General features: G+C 43.1%; 1 protein-coding gene across 1 annotated transcript in view; it reads right to left on the reverse strand.

Annotated features, from left to right (window-relative positions):
• TRABD2B (TraB domain containing 2B) overlaps positions 1-17738 on the reverse strand; it is a 298757-nt gene that overhangs the window by 41750 nt on the left and 239269 nt on the right. The window contains exon 4 of the mRNA XM_009287478.1: positions 4415-4505. Coding sequence (XP_009285753.1) covers positions 4415-4505 — 91 coding nt within the window. The remainder of the gene's footprint in view (positions 1-4414; positions 4506-17738) is intronic.

The raw sequence follows: 17738 nt of genomic DNA on the forward strand, positions 1-17738 counted from the left end.
TTATCTGCTCAAGTCACTGGAATCCATCTGAGGGGAAACTTTCTCCCATCTCCTCCTCTCTCCCCACCCCAAGCATGCAGATCTGCTTTCTGAAGACAGGGAGGGGCAGGGATGGCCTACTGGCAAAAGCCCCATGAAAAAAGTTGCCTTTCTTATCTCAGGGCAAAGCAATGAGATACTGATTCAGCCATTCATTTTCCAGTGCCTTTATTTGGGGACAAGGAGGACAGCCAGCAAAATAAGAAGCAAATACGAATGGTGTTGAAGGTTGTCAGGCAAACAGATTCGTGACACTTTCCCTCAGGCAACAAAAGAAACAAATGAAGCCAACGTGAGGATAAGTTCTCAAGTGTTTATGGCATTGTTCTGCATGCTGAGTACAACAGGGTTTCTTTTACAGAAAGGGATTGAGCTTTAAAGAAGGTATTTTCAATAGTCAGCTGGTGGGATTCTAGAAGAGGCTCAGGAAGGTCAGCACTGGGCCACCAGGCAGATCAACAGGAGCTAGGGGATTTTAGAAATCCAGTCGGTGAGAGCTCCCAAATAGCTCCACACCAGCTAAATGTACTTTATATGAACTTTTCTTTGCCAGTTCATTGATTCTGGAACTATCACACCCCTCCATGTTTTGGCTATCTCTTCTAGCCTGCCAAGGTCTCACTTTACTCTTCCCCAGTACCTTAAGAAAGGGAGAACTTGGCTCAAATTTGTGCTTGTCACTAGACAACAGAAATGTTAAAGAGCAGCCATTTCACAACCCATGCTTAGCATTTTGGACAAAGGAAGCCAACAATCTCCTGACTTTACCCAGCTTGTATGTAACTGAAAGGACAAACAGCTTTGGTCTTTGTCCTGTTTCACTCTTCCCAAGGCTTTTCTGATACACAGGAACATTACTAATTGTTTTCTAAAAAGGTATTCTCTTGTCCTTTCTGAAACTGAAATGGACGGCAGAGCTTAAATGTCATACCAGACTACCCCACCTATTTACGGTACCACTGCTTCATTATTATTGAACAATAAAGATCAGACTACTAACCATTTTGATAATAATAATAAAAATAATCATACTGTTCCAGGAACAGTATGATTATTAAAGAAAAATAGTATTTGCTTTTTTGGCAAGGCAGCACTGCTAGTAAGTAGGACGTAGCACAAGTGTTTTGCTAAAGTTACTTTCATCGTTTCAAATAATGGGGCTTCTGACTTAACCTGAGAAAGATTGTCCTGCAAATTACTGTCAAGAAATCATTGATATTCAGCCAAAACCACCTTCAGTTTCAACATGATATACCTCCAAACATTCCTATGTGCCAGCTCAAATTGTTCCTCTTTGTCCTTCTGTGCACAATCCATCCTCAACAAGCCTTTTTTCAATTCCCGTGGCCAAAACATAAGCATGCAGCTGATTCAGTTTTTTCCAAGCCTTGCATTTTTTCCATGTGCTGTCCACCCCCACCAATCTCTACATTACAGTTCAGCTGATCTTCCCTGAACACTATCCAATTTTTCAATTGTCAGTGCCAGAATGCAATACAGTGGGCTTGACTCCCTTATACAACTTATTTGAAAGTAAAGCAGAAATGTCTCTTTTGGGTTTCAGCAGAGGAGAGAAATACCTCTTATTTCAATGTATGGCTCCACAAGAATCAAGATGAAAACACCTGCACGTCTATAATCCATAAAATAATTTCTGCTTGCAAGCAGCTCAGAATTTGTTGAGCTTCTACCTGTTTATTCTATGTACACATGTGGTTAGTATAGCCACTATCCTGAAACGGTTCCTCTTGTGGCCCTTTCTAACTGTTTTCAAATGCTTTTATCTTTTAAAAAGGAGAGAGGGGAGCAAAAAAAGAAGGGTAGACAAAAATGCAAGGTTCCTTAAGACTCTCAATTACAGCAACATAACCCCAACATCACAACAATTAACTGGCCGTGCTTTCTGAATATGCTGTCAACTTTTGTCATAACTGTGTTTAACTAGACTGTCTTTTGCACCTCGCCCAGAAATCATAAAATACAAGCTATTCTAAAAAAGAGAGACAAAATGGTTTGCAGCAGCCTCCTCATTTCTAAGGGGGAGCCCCAAGCACTTCTGATGGCTACAGCCCCAGCTGTAGGACAATAAAAATACAGACCCTGATGTGCAGGTCTGGGAGTCTCTTTTTTTCTAAAGGCAGCAAGCTGTTTCCTGTGAATATATTTAAATTATCTTTATTTAAACTTTCTATAATCTTCTACTGTTTCTGTACCTTGAGTAATGCAATTCAGTGGCAACTCTGGATTTCTTTACCACGCCATTTATTTTTCTTTCTGTATTCTCATATAAGACTGGATGATCTGCCTGGATCATCAGACCATAGGAAAACATACAGAGCATCTAATCTTTATGGAGTACAACCATATGCTCTCTCTCAACTCAATCCAGTACTCACACACAACAGTATACCCTTTAATAAAGTTTTGTATGTTCAGTGTTCAGAACAGATCCCACTGGAATTAGAGTACTAGTTCAGACAAAGGGATCAACCTACCCAACACTCTGGTCTGGAGCTGGGAACAGAAGCTACCAAGTGTAGGATAATTCAACTGAGGACATATGCATTGTTCTAGGTAGCAGTCCAAGTCCACTTGCTTTCAAGTATGTTTTCCCCAGGGACTGCCAATTTTAGGGAAGATGTCATGAACAAGAGACACTGCTGCCAAGGTAGGGGAACACATACACAGAGGTGCCCCATATTGCAAACAAGTCAACGTTAAGCAGTGGCTTTGTTTCAAGTTTCCTGCCCCATCACGTTATTTCAAGTCTGTGAGGACATGTATAGATATATCCCAAGACCATAAAGAGCAGAGACTATTCTTGGACATCTCTCACACTACTGTATCTTCCTTTCTTCTCAAGGGCTTGCAAACAGCCAATAAATTAATAGTTTCACAATTTCCAGTTGAAATACTTTTCATGGGAAGATGATACTTTCAACCCAATGAAAATTGCTGAGGATAGTGCCTGCTTCCCTGAGAGGAAAGTTTCTTTGTCAGAAACCTAGGAATGGTATACCTCAGCTGTTTTGGTATAGTTTGCTTAGTTTGTCTGTTTTGCTGTATTTTTAGACACAGGCATTTTTGTTGATTTTAGCCAAAATTTCCAGCTCCAGTCAGTTACAGTGCTTACTGCTCTTGCCCGAGCCATGTTGACTTTTCTCCCTCTGCCAAAGTGCTTTTTAAACCTCCTCTGAATATATTCTCTTCCTTGTTTTTGATAGCTTTTTCTTCCTCTTTTCCCCATTGTTATTTAAGACTGTGCTTTTATTGCTCAACATATTCCAAGAAGCATTTAGGATAAATGCTCTGTCAAAGACACTTATGTACAGTTGAGCCATATTATATTCTATATGAATCATTGCGGATGTTTCACAAACAAGGTTAGATCAGCCAGATTTTCCAACTATATTAAACATAGCTTTTTCAGACATGGTCTACCAGCCCTGCGATTAATCCTCCATATTGAAACTCACCTCATATTTGGACCATGTCATGTCTGCCCACCAGGGACAGGAGCATGCTGCTAACACTTTCTTCTAACGAGGATAACAATCCTATGACAGAGCAATCTTGGCCAATTTTTATCTGCAGAATGCAGGGGAAAGGCTAACTTTGCAAAGCTAGATGGTCTCTCACCATCCCTCCAAGTTTTATTGTCTACGATATCTTTAGGCAGAGACCTCATCTAAATAGCCAGGAAAGAGAAAAGTCTAGGGGAGGAAGGAAGTCTGTTTCAGGACAGACTCAGGACAATTTTGTGCCATATTTTATCTTATCTAATGAGATTGCCAAGAGCCTGGTAATCAATCCTTCTTGCCTGCTTTACTTGATCAGATAGATGGAGAAGCTCAGGGAATATTGAATCGCTTTTTACCTACCCACCACACTTTCCAATGTGCATCTGCTACATTAAATCTGGTCCTTCAGGCAAAACTGAAATTCCACCTGAGGAAGAGCAGCCTGACAGAGAGGCCTGAAAAATGAAGTTGGTGGCAGTCTACTGCCCTGCAATGGAGAAGCAACTAAAACCCCATGCAGAGAAAAAGCTAAAACAGCTATGGGGGAAAATGAGCTGAACAAGATGTTTCTTGAATACAGAAAGAAACTGTGGCACATCTGATCTGGTATAGTGAAGCAACCGTGATATGAATAATGTCCCCAAGTGACAAAAACAGCCATTGAGGCTCTATGTTTCCAACTCACACAACGGATGCTTTACAAAGCAGTTTTTGTCTGGAACTTGGGTGGGAAAGGGATGTTCCTCACCCCCTCACCCACCTCCTATAATAATGCAATAACCTTGCTTAGTCACAGAAAAAGGGAGAGAAAAAAGAAAAGGAAAGTGTTTAATAATCCATGGACAGCTGCTTACTTTCCAATTGGTTGTCCAGGAGGGGTGTGCTCCACTTCAAATCCTGCTTGTCTCAGTACATCAATCACAGTGTTGTTACCCAGGAAGTGACCTAAAATACAAGTAGAAAATAGTACTGTCAATCAAACCGCTCCTCTCACTCACTTGAGTTTCTCCTGTTGGCACAACAGGTTTGGGAGGCAAGATTACCAGAAGCTAGACCAGCTCCAAAAGCAAGAAAGGCACGTTATGCAATTTGTTGTAATTCAGACTCAGCTATTCACCACGTAGCCCACTGCAGCCTTTGGCAACGGCCAGAGGAAGAGACAGCATACAGCCCGATACGGTGGTCTTCCATCTTATTTACCCCTCCCTCCCCTCACATGGCCAAGGGACTGGGTGGATAAAAGAAAACCTAGATGAATTGCTAGTCTCGTCTTCCACTGTGGCCATTTTTAGTAAGTGCAGGGACTAAACAAACTTCTAACATGGATATCAGAATGACCCTGCAGTGGCAAAAAAAATATTACTAGGGCTTTGACTCATGAACTGGAACAACTTACAAGCCCAGATGTCCACCCGGCCCATCATCATTCATGGACATCTGCTTATGAAGAAGCTCTGAAGCTGCTGTACTGCACGCTCAGTGCTTATCTACCTAAAATGGCAGTGATTCAGGAATTGCTTCATCAACCACTCAGCCACCTGCACAGCAGGGTTGAGAGGAGCTGGGATGGTAACCTTATCTCTCCCAACACGTGAAGATTTAGCTCGGTAAATCAGGGCTCTTCACTAGAAGTGTAAAGGTCGCATTCCTATTCACAGAAGTAACAAAGAGCTCAATAAGTATTGCAGCATGTACGGGCCTTGAAAGAGTTTACTTAAGGGAGTCCTATATACTTGAGGTCTGAACCAAATCCCACTGGAGTCAATGGGAGCCCTCAAAGGGCTTTGGGTACAGACTCAATAAGGCAGTGTAATCTCTCCAAAGCTTTCAACTTATTGTCAGAGTCCCACATTGTTTTCAGGATGGGTTAGACGTATAAAGTAAGGAGGCAAGGAGTCCACTAACAGGTTTATTAAAATCCATGTAGCCCAGTAACCTGTCTCCAACTGTAGCCTGTGGTGAATGTTAAAGGTATATAAATACATACATGAATGACACTGAGAAAGGACAGAACAATCCTCCTCCATTACATCCATTAGCTTCCAGCTCTGCACGGCTGGGTGACCCCCATTTACACCCAGGTCATCGCATCTCACTGCCAGCTCTGAATAGACCAATTCACCACGAATGTGCTCAAGCCTCTGCCTCCATGTACTTTTTGCCCTGTGACATCTTGCAGCAGGGAGTTCCACCACGTGCTGCGTGTAAAAATGCACTCTTCTGGTTTGCTGCTGCTTGGAGAGTGTGTGCTTGCCTTAAGCAGAGTGTGTGTGTTTGCAGGAGATGTTCGTAACTGCCCGGCTCCATGTCAGAGCCAAATGCTTTGCATAGAAAAAACAAGGCAGGCAGGACATGCCCGAGTCTCTCTCCATGCATGCCACTGTGTAAGGACCTGCCGTAACCATCAGTAGAGTCACCCCTAGGACACTTCATCCATACTGCACAAAGTCATTATGAATTTGAGAGTAATTCAGTCCCCAGTATTCACTAAGCCTGCATCTCTCTGCTCGCACTGCCAACAAGGGTGCTAATTCGCATCAGTTGTGGGAATGATGTAGTCGTATGGCTTTTAGTGCAACTTGCAAGCACTGGTAAGAGCTTTTAGCCAAATGACATTCCTTTAAATGATTAAACGTACATTTGCAGAGCCCTAGTGTGTTCCAGGATTCCTCCACTTCCTTTTAAGAAAACTCAAAATTTGATTTTTCCCTGACTAACTTACTTATAACAAAAGCCAAAGAAGCAGAGAGCAGTCCCAAAAACGTGTTACACACCCTCAGAGATTCAAGAAATGAGACATTTGTGAGTGATTAACTGGATTTGATCATATCCTGTCTTTTTTATGCAGTGGCCAAGGCAAACAAAGGTCCCCATTCTGTCACTGGCAAAGTGACACTGAGGAACCAAAGTCAAAGGTGTCAAAGTCAGAGATGTTTCTGAGTCCATGGTACAACGCTCTACCTTCCCTGAACCAGAGTCTCAAATGCCAAGAGATTTCTTAATGTAAACAATTGTCCTGAATCCAGCAAATCTTTGACATCATGACAGTAGAAAGGAACCCAATTTTAACTGCTTTAAACCCAGGAAAAAAAGTAACTATGCAACAGCTCTGATTCCTCATCCACAAAATGGTAGGACCATCAACATCATCAGCTCTTCAGCAAACCCCGTGAGCCCCTTCAAGTGATGGATGAAGATCAAAAGGTGATACCCTCCTGGACTTCCCATTCCTGCCCTCTGTGTGGAGACCATGATGAAAGCTGCTAGCTCGTTGGACTGGTGATCTGCTGTTCAGGATGGCAGAAAAACATAAGCGTGGTGAGATGTGTGTTTCCACAGGGTAAGTCACCCCGAGCCGTTCAGTCCTCTGCCATACCCCTTTCTCTTGGGAGCTGTCCTCCAGCTATCTGGGAGTTTGTGTCTGATTTGGACTGCAATTACAGGGAACAGAGGCGGTTCCTGCCAAGGTAAAACTCACCCACGTGGGGAATGAATGTCCCCAGGACCTCTTCTGAGACCAGGGACTGAATTTTCCATATCACAAATCTCCTTACCCTCTGCTCCAAGCTCGAGGCTTATTCCTTTAATTTTGCCTTTCCTAACATGAAGGAATACCAGCTTCCATTAAAAAAACCCTACCAAACTCCAAATCCCTGAATAAATTAAAATCGTCATTACAAACTTCAGTGTGAACATAGTTATTTCATTTTAGGTCTACAATTCAACACATACTAAAGTATTTTCAATGCCCCAGTTCAACCAAGAGAAAAGAAATCAAAACAAAAAAATCAAAACCATAAACCAACTTCAAGCTGACCCCCAAATAATTTTCCATTCCACAAACATCAACAGAGCCTGAAGCTTTAATAACCGCTAGGAAATGGCATGAGCAGGTCTTTGCAAAGCTTTACCTTTAGACTCTGCTTAAAATTTTCCTGTTTGCATTATCCCATGTACATCTGGGTAAATCACCACCCATCTCACCATCAGCTTGCCCTGTTAATACATCCTTTCCACCTGATCGCAAGATTTCTATACAGACCAGCTCCGACTTCTATGTGTCTTAACTTCTCTGCTCAGTAAGAATTCACATATTGTGATGGGTTTTGTATCCATCTGTTTATTTTACGTCACAGTAACGCTGTTGTGGTCAACTCATTATCTCATTATGCACACTACAAGCAACTTGAAGTCATGCTCTACCTCAGTGATGGAAAAACTGAATATATGCATGCTCAGACCAGCAGCCTTGCCACCCAACACAGACATCTTCCCAACAGTGATCCGTGGTATCCCATGGCAACGAGCTCCTCAGGATCTGAGATATGTGGAAGAGGAAGGTTTGAGGAAAAAGGCGGCACTTGAGAGGTCCAGTGCAGGTGGGTAAAGTGAAACATTAAAACACCCTCACGTCATCGCTGTACTTCCAGAGTTAAAAGAATTCCTGGAAGAAATGTCTCAGCTTACCTCCTGCTACTAAGTCCATCATAATTATCCTTCTCGGTCTTAAAATCCAGGAAAATTTTCTATATGAGAAATTTCTTACATGAAATGATTCTCCTTGGTCACATACAACTTGAGATAAGCATTCACTTGTTAGATATTGACAACAATATAATACTTTTGACAGCTTATGGCATGTAATGAAAACCAATTTAACCTGTATATTAGAGACAATTAAGCTCAGCATCAGTGAAAAACATCAAATCCCTGCCTCTGGCTGCCCATATGTGCAAAAAGAATATGTAAAAATTGCCAGATTTTTTTAAAACATCCGTGGATTTAATTTTTATTTATAGATATAAAAAAATGAACTTTTATATATATATGTGTTTGTGTGTGTATGCTTCTGTTAAAAACGTTTAAAAATTTCTCTGTCTGGCCTGGAAATTGTCATTTAAAAAAAAAAAAAAATCAAGAAAGTGTAACTATTGAAAAGTTAGTGCATCTAGAAACATATCAGACAGATTAGAGAGACAAGGCAATGCTCTTGCTTCTCCATCACTATTCCCTCTTCAGTCTAAACCTGAATAAACTATTCCTGCAGTATCAACCAAATTTACCTTGACAGCTGATGAAAACTGGATCCAAGAGGTCAGAACACCAACTGCCTCGGGAAATCCATGCAAGTATGGGAAGAGGAGAGAAAGCAGACATAAAAGATTTTCTAGATAGGGACTTGAAGTGAAAGTCTGTACTTGGGCATGGAGATATGCAGTACAGCCTCTCCTAACAGTTTAAGATAAAAAAAAAAAAAAAAAGCGTGGATGCAGTCCTTCCACCCTCTAAGGATAAGGAGATACTCATGAGATTTGCTTGAGGACAAGATCCAGTGCCGAACACAGAGTCGTTTCATAGTCTGAAGAGTCATTTCACAGTTCGAACACAAATGCAGTGGAGTGGCTAGCACGGCTCACTGCACTTGGGGGGTGTTTCTTCATTAAATTTGATGAGGCCAAGATTATTCTCCTTTCACTTATGTCTTTTTTTTTTTTTGAGACAGAAGATCTGGAGACACTGGAGGAACACATTATACAGCATGGTTGCTAACATTAATCAAACACCTTCCATCCCTGGTTTCCTTTTTTATTTTTAATTAAGAACCGTGCTTTGGACTGCACAAAGCAGACGCATGTAACGCATTTCCTTATCTCCCCAAGGTTTCATTTTTCATTGGAAGAAAGAAAGAATAAACCACTTTGGTATTTTACTAAAAGGTGAAAAATACATGGTTTCCTTAAAGCATGTGCATGCACACCCACACACACTGCTGAAAAAACGCATTTTCTTCCTTTCTTAGTGGAATATCCTGAGGCGGAGAGAAATACACTTCTCAGCCAACTCTAACAGTAACAACCACGTATTTTCTAATTGACCACAGAAACTAAAGCTCTCCTTTAACATTTCAGACATTCTGGTGACCCCCATCAATAGCATACCTAAGCATAAGGTTGCACCCCTCAAAAGTTAAATGAACTTGGGTGTTCCTACACAGAAAAATATAACCTTGTTTTGATGACAGAAGCAGAAAAAATTTTTTTAAGCAGATGTTATGTACTTTATCTAGGTCTAGAGATCTACTACAAATTACTTTGTCTCTTCATTTCACAATTCTTTGTTCCACAGCTTAGAAGGATAAAGGGGTACAAAGGAGCAGGAGATAATTCCCTCACAAAGGACCTCCATTGCCAGAGCCTTTGAAGTTGTGCTAAAAAAGCCTTGCTAGCCCATTAGCTGACACACAGCAGAAACCTGAACTGTTTCCATGCACACTACAAGCAGAGCTATTTTCTGCACAATTAGTCATAAAAAGGGCCAATGTAAACTGTGTCGGGAGGTCTCAATTCTTTACATTCTCCACACAGTGAATCAGACGTTATGTATAACGTTTTGTTGCCATTTAGACCTCGGGCTGCTTTGCAATCAGGAGGCAGCAGTCTCTATTCCTCCTCTCTCGATGCTGATTTTCAAGCCTCTTGGCACCACCAGAGTGTTTATGGTAGTTAGACTTCACAAGAGTTAGTGTAGACAAAAATGCAAATGCCAAAAGCTGCACGTTCACAGTTGGGACAAATACTTACTGCTTAATTTGCTTGCTGCCTCCAAAAGTATGCCTCCATTTCTCTTATTCTGAGAATAGTCAAACTTAATATTTTGGAAGCTGAATGATGTCAAGAAGAGGCTATAGCAAGGAGCTACAGCAAACAGTTCAGGCAATGAATTTTATCTGAATTTGCTAATTTCTCCATTATAGTATTCCACTAACCCAATGGTCTCTGGGTAACAACATTAATTCACTGGGGGGAACCACATGACATCCCACATTACCGTTTCCTGCCACGGCAGATGTCCCAGACCAATGATGAGGAATCAGTTTTGTGGATAAACCCTCCAAATTTTTAATTCCCTTCCATTCCTCCTCCAGCATCATAGATGCTTCTATCCCTGCACCCAGCCATTCTTCGCTAATGAATATCATCCTTTAAAAATTGGAGGCTCTTTCACCCTTTCTCATGACGACCCAGATTTAGACTGCTATCGCTGCCAGAGGATTGCTCCTCTTTCTTCCTAAACCACTTACTTTCCTGAAATCTCACTCTAGTGGTAGGGATTGCCTTGAATCAGTATCTCGAGCGCACTTTGACAAGAAGCAAATGTTGGATTTGATCTTGTTGGAAAGATCTTACTTTTGCAAGTTGGATCTAGATGTATCTAAAAGTTTCCTCCAGCCTGAGTACCCTTCTAATGTGAAGTGTCTTATCAGAGTATAAGGAATGACACCAGGTAATGGATCAGGTGGGTGATACGCAGCATCTAGTAATGAGTATGATGTTAGGGCTGCCTGAAAATTTTGATTTTAGATTTTACTGATAATATGAACAAAATTAATGCTTGTGGGGATCCAGCAGGGGAATTTTCTGGGAAGGACTGGAAGGACCCCAGTGTCCCCCCCCTCCCCCAGTTAGTATGAAATAACGTGAGCTATACTCCATGCCAGAGGATGAGACATGCAGCGTATGTATCATCAGCATCCCAAATACATCCCTACCCACACCTCAGACAGACCAGATATAACAAAAGCTTCTTAGAGGCTGGTATTCAGGTTCAAATCAAGAGCTTTGTGTGGGCTTTCCAAAGAGAAAGTGACTTTCCAAGATACAGCACCAAACTGAGAGTGCCCTGGGGCAACTCCTGGGTAGTAACAGCACCCAAATACTATGGACAATAGATGCTATGAGAGACAAGCTCATGGCTGAGTGAACTGGCACCCCGCAGAAACTCAGCAGCCTCAGAGACCACCCACACTAGGTCTGTTGATGCTACCCCAAGCATCCTTGCCATTGAGGAGAGTGCTTGGCACTCAAACAAAGCCGGGAACTCTGCACCCTGCCTTTCAGAAAAGTCTGTCACCCCAGGTTGCTGGTTTTTGCTCCGCTGCAGGACGCAGTTTCGCACTTGGAAATTTCAGCATTATGCAAAAAGTTGGGGAGGAGAGCTGGAGATGCAGGGAATGAACTTTCTTCCTCCCCTGTTTGGCAGGAGTATCTGAGCCCAAAGCATGCCTTAAAAAATACTTTGTACAAGCCACGTGCAATGGTCTTGTAAAGCAGGCTTTCATCATAGCCTCCTTACATCATGCCACCCCTTCTCCAAGGCAGATGAAGAAATCATTTTCCCTCTCTTGTTTGATGTTGTTATTCTCCACAGTTGTGAGGAACTGACTCATAGCCACTTTCGGACAGTCACGGGAAGCAAAGCAATAAAACATAAAAGGCCAAAGCGTGCAGCACTTTGAACATCCAGCAATCCTCCCATGGCTCTCCTTCGTCCTTTCCTTGCATGTAATCACCTCTCTCCCTTCTCACCCGTGAGCACTTACAGAATATTCTCTGGAGAAAGGCTACACCGTAGCCAGGGGGAGAATGGAGCGACAAGGGGCCAAAAGTTGAGGAGGTTATTCCAGATTGACACCAGAGTAACGGAGCACAGATCTGTGTTTTCCTGCGGTGTCTTTGAGATCTGCAGTGCAATACTATACTCAGAGCACGTCAGTCTGAAGGATGGACAGACTCCCACAGCCGCCTTCTACTTTCTTGCTGCCCCTCGATATAATAAACTCCCCTCCTGTCTCTCCCCTTCTGCTCTTCCTCTCTGCTTAGCCCCTCCAAGCATCCCTCCTGTTGAGGGCATGGAGCTATTCTGGAGGCACCTAAATGTCGCACACTGGAAATCCTTCTCTGGAAGTGGCCTGGAGTGCAACGCACAGAGCCCTCAACAGGCTCAGCATGAGAAGGGACTGAGCTTACCAGTTTCAGACTGGTGCCATGCTGGCATAGCTCTCTGCTTTCAGACCCAAAACAGTGCCATCATGTGGGCTCAGCCACTCAGTTCTGTGCTATCTTTGAAGTCTTTGCACACCTTCCCTAGCAGACTTGCCCTAAATATATGATGAGGAAAACAATAAAATGATTTTTTTTTTTTTTTTTTTTTACAAAAAGCTAAATTTTCTTCAAGTCTAAACCAGCTGTTTCACTTAGGCTAAGAAAAACAACACAAGTGAGAACTGAAGTGAGGTCACCTCCCAAGCATCTCCTCTGGCCTCTATGTCAGACCACAGCAACAACTGAGCTGTGTCAGACCAACACAACAACAGCGTTCATAGCTGCTTCAGACATTTCAAAACGAAGTGATGAGTCTAAGCTGGTCAGTCTCACTGGAGAGGACGAGCACCTCCACAGAGCAACTCATTCCAACATCTCAAATACCAGACTTGGGAAGAACATAAGCCCCCTGTGCAATTCTCTGTCCATTGACCACGTGAGTTTAAATAGCTCCTTTAGCCTCAGCATCTATTAGACATGGCATGATGGCCCACCAAGCTACCCTACCACAGCCCAGAAGCTCCTGAACGCTGCACAGAGCCTGTCCTTCCTCCCCATCCTTCCCTCTTCCACCCCGTCCCCCATCTTTCTTGCCGAGCCAGAGTTTGCAAGGGAAGGGGAGCTGAGTCGATCTGTGCTGGACAATGTGCTCTGGTTGATTATGGGGCCTTTTGGGCTATTTCATATTCTAGCTTTACTTACATGGCGTTAGAGGAGTTTTCCACAGAGAGAAAGCCCAACAGAGGATGACCCTTTCAGTACATATTCTTAAAGAAATAACTCACTGGATATCAAGGATCCAAGTTTAAAGGGCAGAGGAAGGTGGATGAGTAGCTCACAATATCCTATTACCTCAGCCCAGTATATTTGAGATATGATGAATTCAATCCCTTCCTGACTATGCTAAGGAAAAGGTCCCTTGGGGGGTGAACAACAAAGCCTACAGCTGTGAAGTGTTTGTTTTCTAAAATATATTTGTTTGCTGGTATAAGCTGGGACAACTTACCAGGACAAGAAATCTGTAGGAGGAAAATGACATGGGCAGGGCTGAAGTAAAGGTTTACCTGTTATTTTGTCCCCAGGTTTTGCTGTGAGTGAAGACAGGGCTTGCTCAGTCTGAGATATGGCATGGACGATGGTTATTGGCAATTTCCCCTATAGCAGAATGCCACGACTACACGGGATTTTCTTTTTTTTTTTTAAAAACTTTTTTTTTTTTTAAGGTGCATGCTCCTCACTGAATCATGATGTTGGGAACACATCTTTCTACACAAAGATGTGATGTAAGGTGTGACTGGAGGTGTGTGCCAGCCATGGAGCTGTGTGACAGGGAACACGTCTCTGTGTCCCTCATGTGATCCTCTCCAATGGACAGGGCCAATATACAAAAAATCTTGGGAACTTCATCCATCCCCAGCACTGCAGCAGGAGACAAGGAGATGAGCCTGAGGAAAATCTAGAGAAAACCCAGCACCTCTAAGAGTCTTCTCAGGGTGCTGAGACATCTCTGAGACTGGCCCAACCAGCTAGGACCATCAGATTACCTAAGTGCAGACAGTCTGGTATGAAATGCGCTGTCTTTATGTACAATATTGTTTGCCAATTGTCATCAACACCTCAGGAAGTGAGGAAATCTGTAAGGAAATGCAGTCTCTTTTTTTGCCCAAGGTGCCTCATTAGTGTGCTTGCAGCCTTGCTGAAGTAGACAACACAGTCCCATCTGAACCAAAGTTATCAGCTCTTTTCACGTAAGCCACTGCTGGCCCCCCCCCGGACAGCTGCCACAGTAAAGTCCCAACAGCTGGCGCTAGGCAGGTAGCCTCCAAGCGAAGTGTTTCATATCCCATCGCAAATCCCCTGAGCCATCCCGCACTAGTCTGGAATGCACATGGACCTGCTTGCCAAAGCCAGGCAAGGGTTGGTGTAGGGGGGAGAAAACTTGTTTCCATACCTCCCTGCTCCACGCTCGTACTTTGCAAAGAAGGTAACCGTGAACATGTTACTAAAACACCTACAATGACTTGATGGAGTCTGAGCTCAGGACAGCTTCAAGCCTTGGAAAGCTCCTTGGCTGGCAAAACAGCTTTTTGCATGCACAGTATCTCAATGAACTTGTGGAGACATTTCTGAGGCATGGCCCAGCAAGGACCAGATCTTGTGGGACCTCAGCTTTTCTTAGGACACAGCCAGTACTATGAAATGCAGCATCTTTGCCTGCCTTAGGCAAAGGCTTCTGGCAGGTAATAAGGATGTACTTAGTAGCTTGCTGTAGGCAATAAATAGTGGTGAGGACCCTGGTATATCATTGCAGGCTCTGGGAATCAGAGGTTTAGTGATTTCCAGAGCTGGACTATTGAGTTTGTCTAATCCCTTTTTGGCCTCATGGATGCATTTGGCTTCCACAATATCCTTTGGTGGCAATGTAATTATGCACAGTGTGAAACAGCATTTCCCTGTGTTTATTTTGAACTTGCCCACGGATCATTTCGTTAGGCTCCCCCCAGTTCCCCCAGTTTGCACAAGCACAGATCTAAACTGAATTTAAAAAAAATTGTAATCTTGCTCTAGCGTGAGCTTAAACCATGCCAGGAAAGTTAGTTGGGGGCAATGTCTATCAAATCTGTGAAATTACTTCAGAAGACTACAAGACAGGCTGTCATTTTCTGTTTAAAAATGAGCTTGAAAACCACAAATCAAAGCTCCCAGTTGACAGGACATGGATCCTTGCTTGTTCTTTCTGGTTTTGACCTCACAGTCAACTATTTTACAGACTACGCTGGTTTCTTCATCTTTTCCAGGAGCCTCTTTCTGGTGGTTTATTTGGATTGTGGATGTCTCACAAGTGAAAAATGTGGTGATGCCATAGCACAAAACACAGTGATTCCTCAGCAAATGTGCTGGAGCAGAGAGTACTGATGCTTTCTAGCCTGTTTCTTGAGCAGTGTCCTGCTGGCATAGGAAAATGGAAGCCATTTTACCAGACTTTTTAAAAAAGAAAGCTCTTCAAGAAAACCAAAACCTAGCCTCCTTAGTCAGTATCTTTTTAAATATAAAAGCTTCACATTGTTAAGACCGTTGATGGTTCATGCTTTTCCCAGAAAAATCCAGCTGGCCACTGGATGTCACTGTTGTTGCAGAAAAACACACCAGCAAGTTCACAAATCAGGCTGTGAATAAGGTGAGGTGAAGTCACCCAAACCTGGAAATGGCCTTTTCGTTCAGTTAACCAGCACAGTGCCAGTGGCACTTGGAGGCTGCCCCGCCAGTGCGAACAGCTGGAGGCAAGGCGCACTCAAGGGTGCTAAGGTCTCCATCACCATGTGACGGCAAATCCTCCACGGAGCTCATGGACCTGACTCACCCATGCCCAGATGCTTGTCCCCTCTTCTTGCTAGCTCCCCTCTGGTTTTGCTGAGATGTGTCCCCGCTGAGCCCCTGGGTCTGTACGACACATCCAACCTGGTCTCCAGTTTGGACTCAACCCTTTCTCTTCCACTATACAGCGGAGCACACTGCAGCAAGCACGTTTCAAGCTTGTCCTCGATCATGATTAAAAGCAATTACACATAGGTTTGCTCTGTGGGTTTAGTTGGCGCTGCTGAATGGGCAGTTTAGTGTAGTTGCATGACTTTCAAGGTTTGAGCTAATACCTCCATTGAAAACAGTTTTGTGTTAGGTAGATCATTTGCCTCCTCTGAATTACACCAGGCATCTCCAAATCCACTCAACCACACAGAGGAAACCTGCCCTAGAAGACCTTCCTGAGCCTTTTAATTCAGCTAAGGATGCCTTTGCACCATTACGGTGAGCCTCGCCAGTGCAGGCAATGGACTTTTTCAAGGAGTGCTTTGAGACTGTGGGCTGAGGCCCTTCCCTCTGTGAAAGCAGGAGAAGCAAGCCCCAGGAGTCCAGAAAACCCTTTCAGACTGGGGTCACCAGGTGCAATGGTGCTGCTGTGGCATTTCAGGAGGTGTAAACTGGGACTTGCTTCCCACCTTACACTCCAAGCTCAGGGCTTGCTGCTTGATTCATGACTGTTCTAACACCAGGAAGCAAACCCACAAAATAAGGCAGATCAAAACAATGAACTGTTGCCCCTGAGGAGAAAAGGAAGGCAGGAACACACCACGGACATTTGTTAAGCTGCTTAATATGGTGTTGCAAGACCTTCAGATATATGTGGTGTGGGAAGAGCTCTAGAGTACCTACATCTGGAGATCTGTCTCTTTTGAAGTGCAAAGCATGCCCAAGGCTGTGGAATAATAGAAAACTGGGCTAGAATACTTATTTTAGTCTATCTAAATGTCATAAAATCAGGATCAACTCTGCCTGGGCATGATGGATCCGATCAGCTTTGACCCTGTGAATGTTGGTATAAATTAGGAAAAGGATCTCCATAGGACCCTTTACTGCAATATTTTTAAAGCATTAGGAGATTGCTTGGCTGTGTCTTTATTATTTTTTCTTTCTTTAAAAGCAAAACAGAAGAAAGAAATGCTTTGGGAAGGACAGACAGTCCTTTGGCTAAAGATCCTGTGGTAGGACGAGTGGGGGTTTCTAGCCAGCAGTGGCAAAGACTCTACTAGGAGGGTCAGTAAAAGACCATCTGTGTAGTGGGAAAAGAACAGAAAATAGTCCTGCGGTATTTAGAGATTCTCAGCTGTAAAGGTGCTGTATGAATACAAACAGTGGTCACTCCCAAGCTCATATGCCACCTCTCTTGGACACCGCCTGACACAACCCAACAATAACGAGCTCCATCCTGCAAATACTTCCATTCGTAAGCTACTTCGTGCATGCAAACAGTCGTATCAAGCCTCCACGTCCCTGTGCACAAAGAATACCTTGCTCACAGATGTTAAATTTAATTGACCAAAAGTCATGGAAAGCTGTATTCCTGAAGTACTAATTAGTACATGCTATGCCTGCGGAGAAGTTTTTTATTACAAATTTATTCCTAATTAGACTATCAAAAGTGTATCTACATTCCACTCATTACTATTTATCTTTGTGAATTCCACCCACACAGACCTATTCTCAGCCACATGGCCAAACATCCTGACTAATTTCAATTTAGTTTTTTTTCCTGTATAAATGTATAAACACACAGATTTTCTACATACATACATCCATGTTTCGAGCAAGCAGAAATATTTGATTTGAATTACCACTGCATTAATCTGGTTTTACGCTGGTATAAACACTAGTGGTTTCCACTGTTACCTCCTGCTACCCAGCTGTGAACGTTGGGGAAAAGGAGCAACAAAGAAGATAAGCACAATGTATCTGAATCTCT

Source organism: Aptenodytes forsteri, unplaced genomic scaffold (genome assembly GCF_000699145.1).
Source record: "Aptenodytes forsteri isolate BGI_AS27 unplaced genomic scaffold, ASM69914v1 Scaffold119, whole genome shotgun sequence".
NCBI classification, from domain to species: domain Eukaryota; kingdom Metazoa; phylum Chordata; class Aves; order Sphenisciformes; family Spheniscidae; genus Aptenodytes; species Aptenodytes forsteri.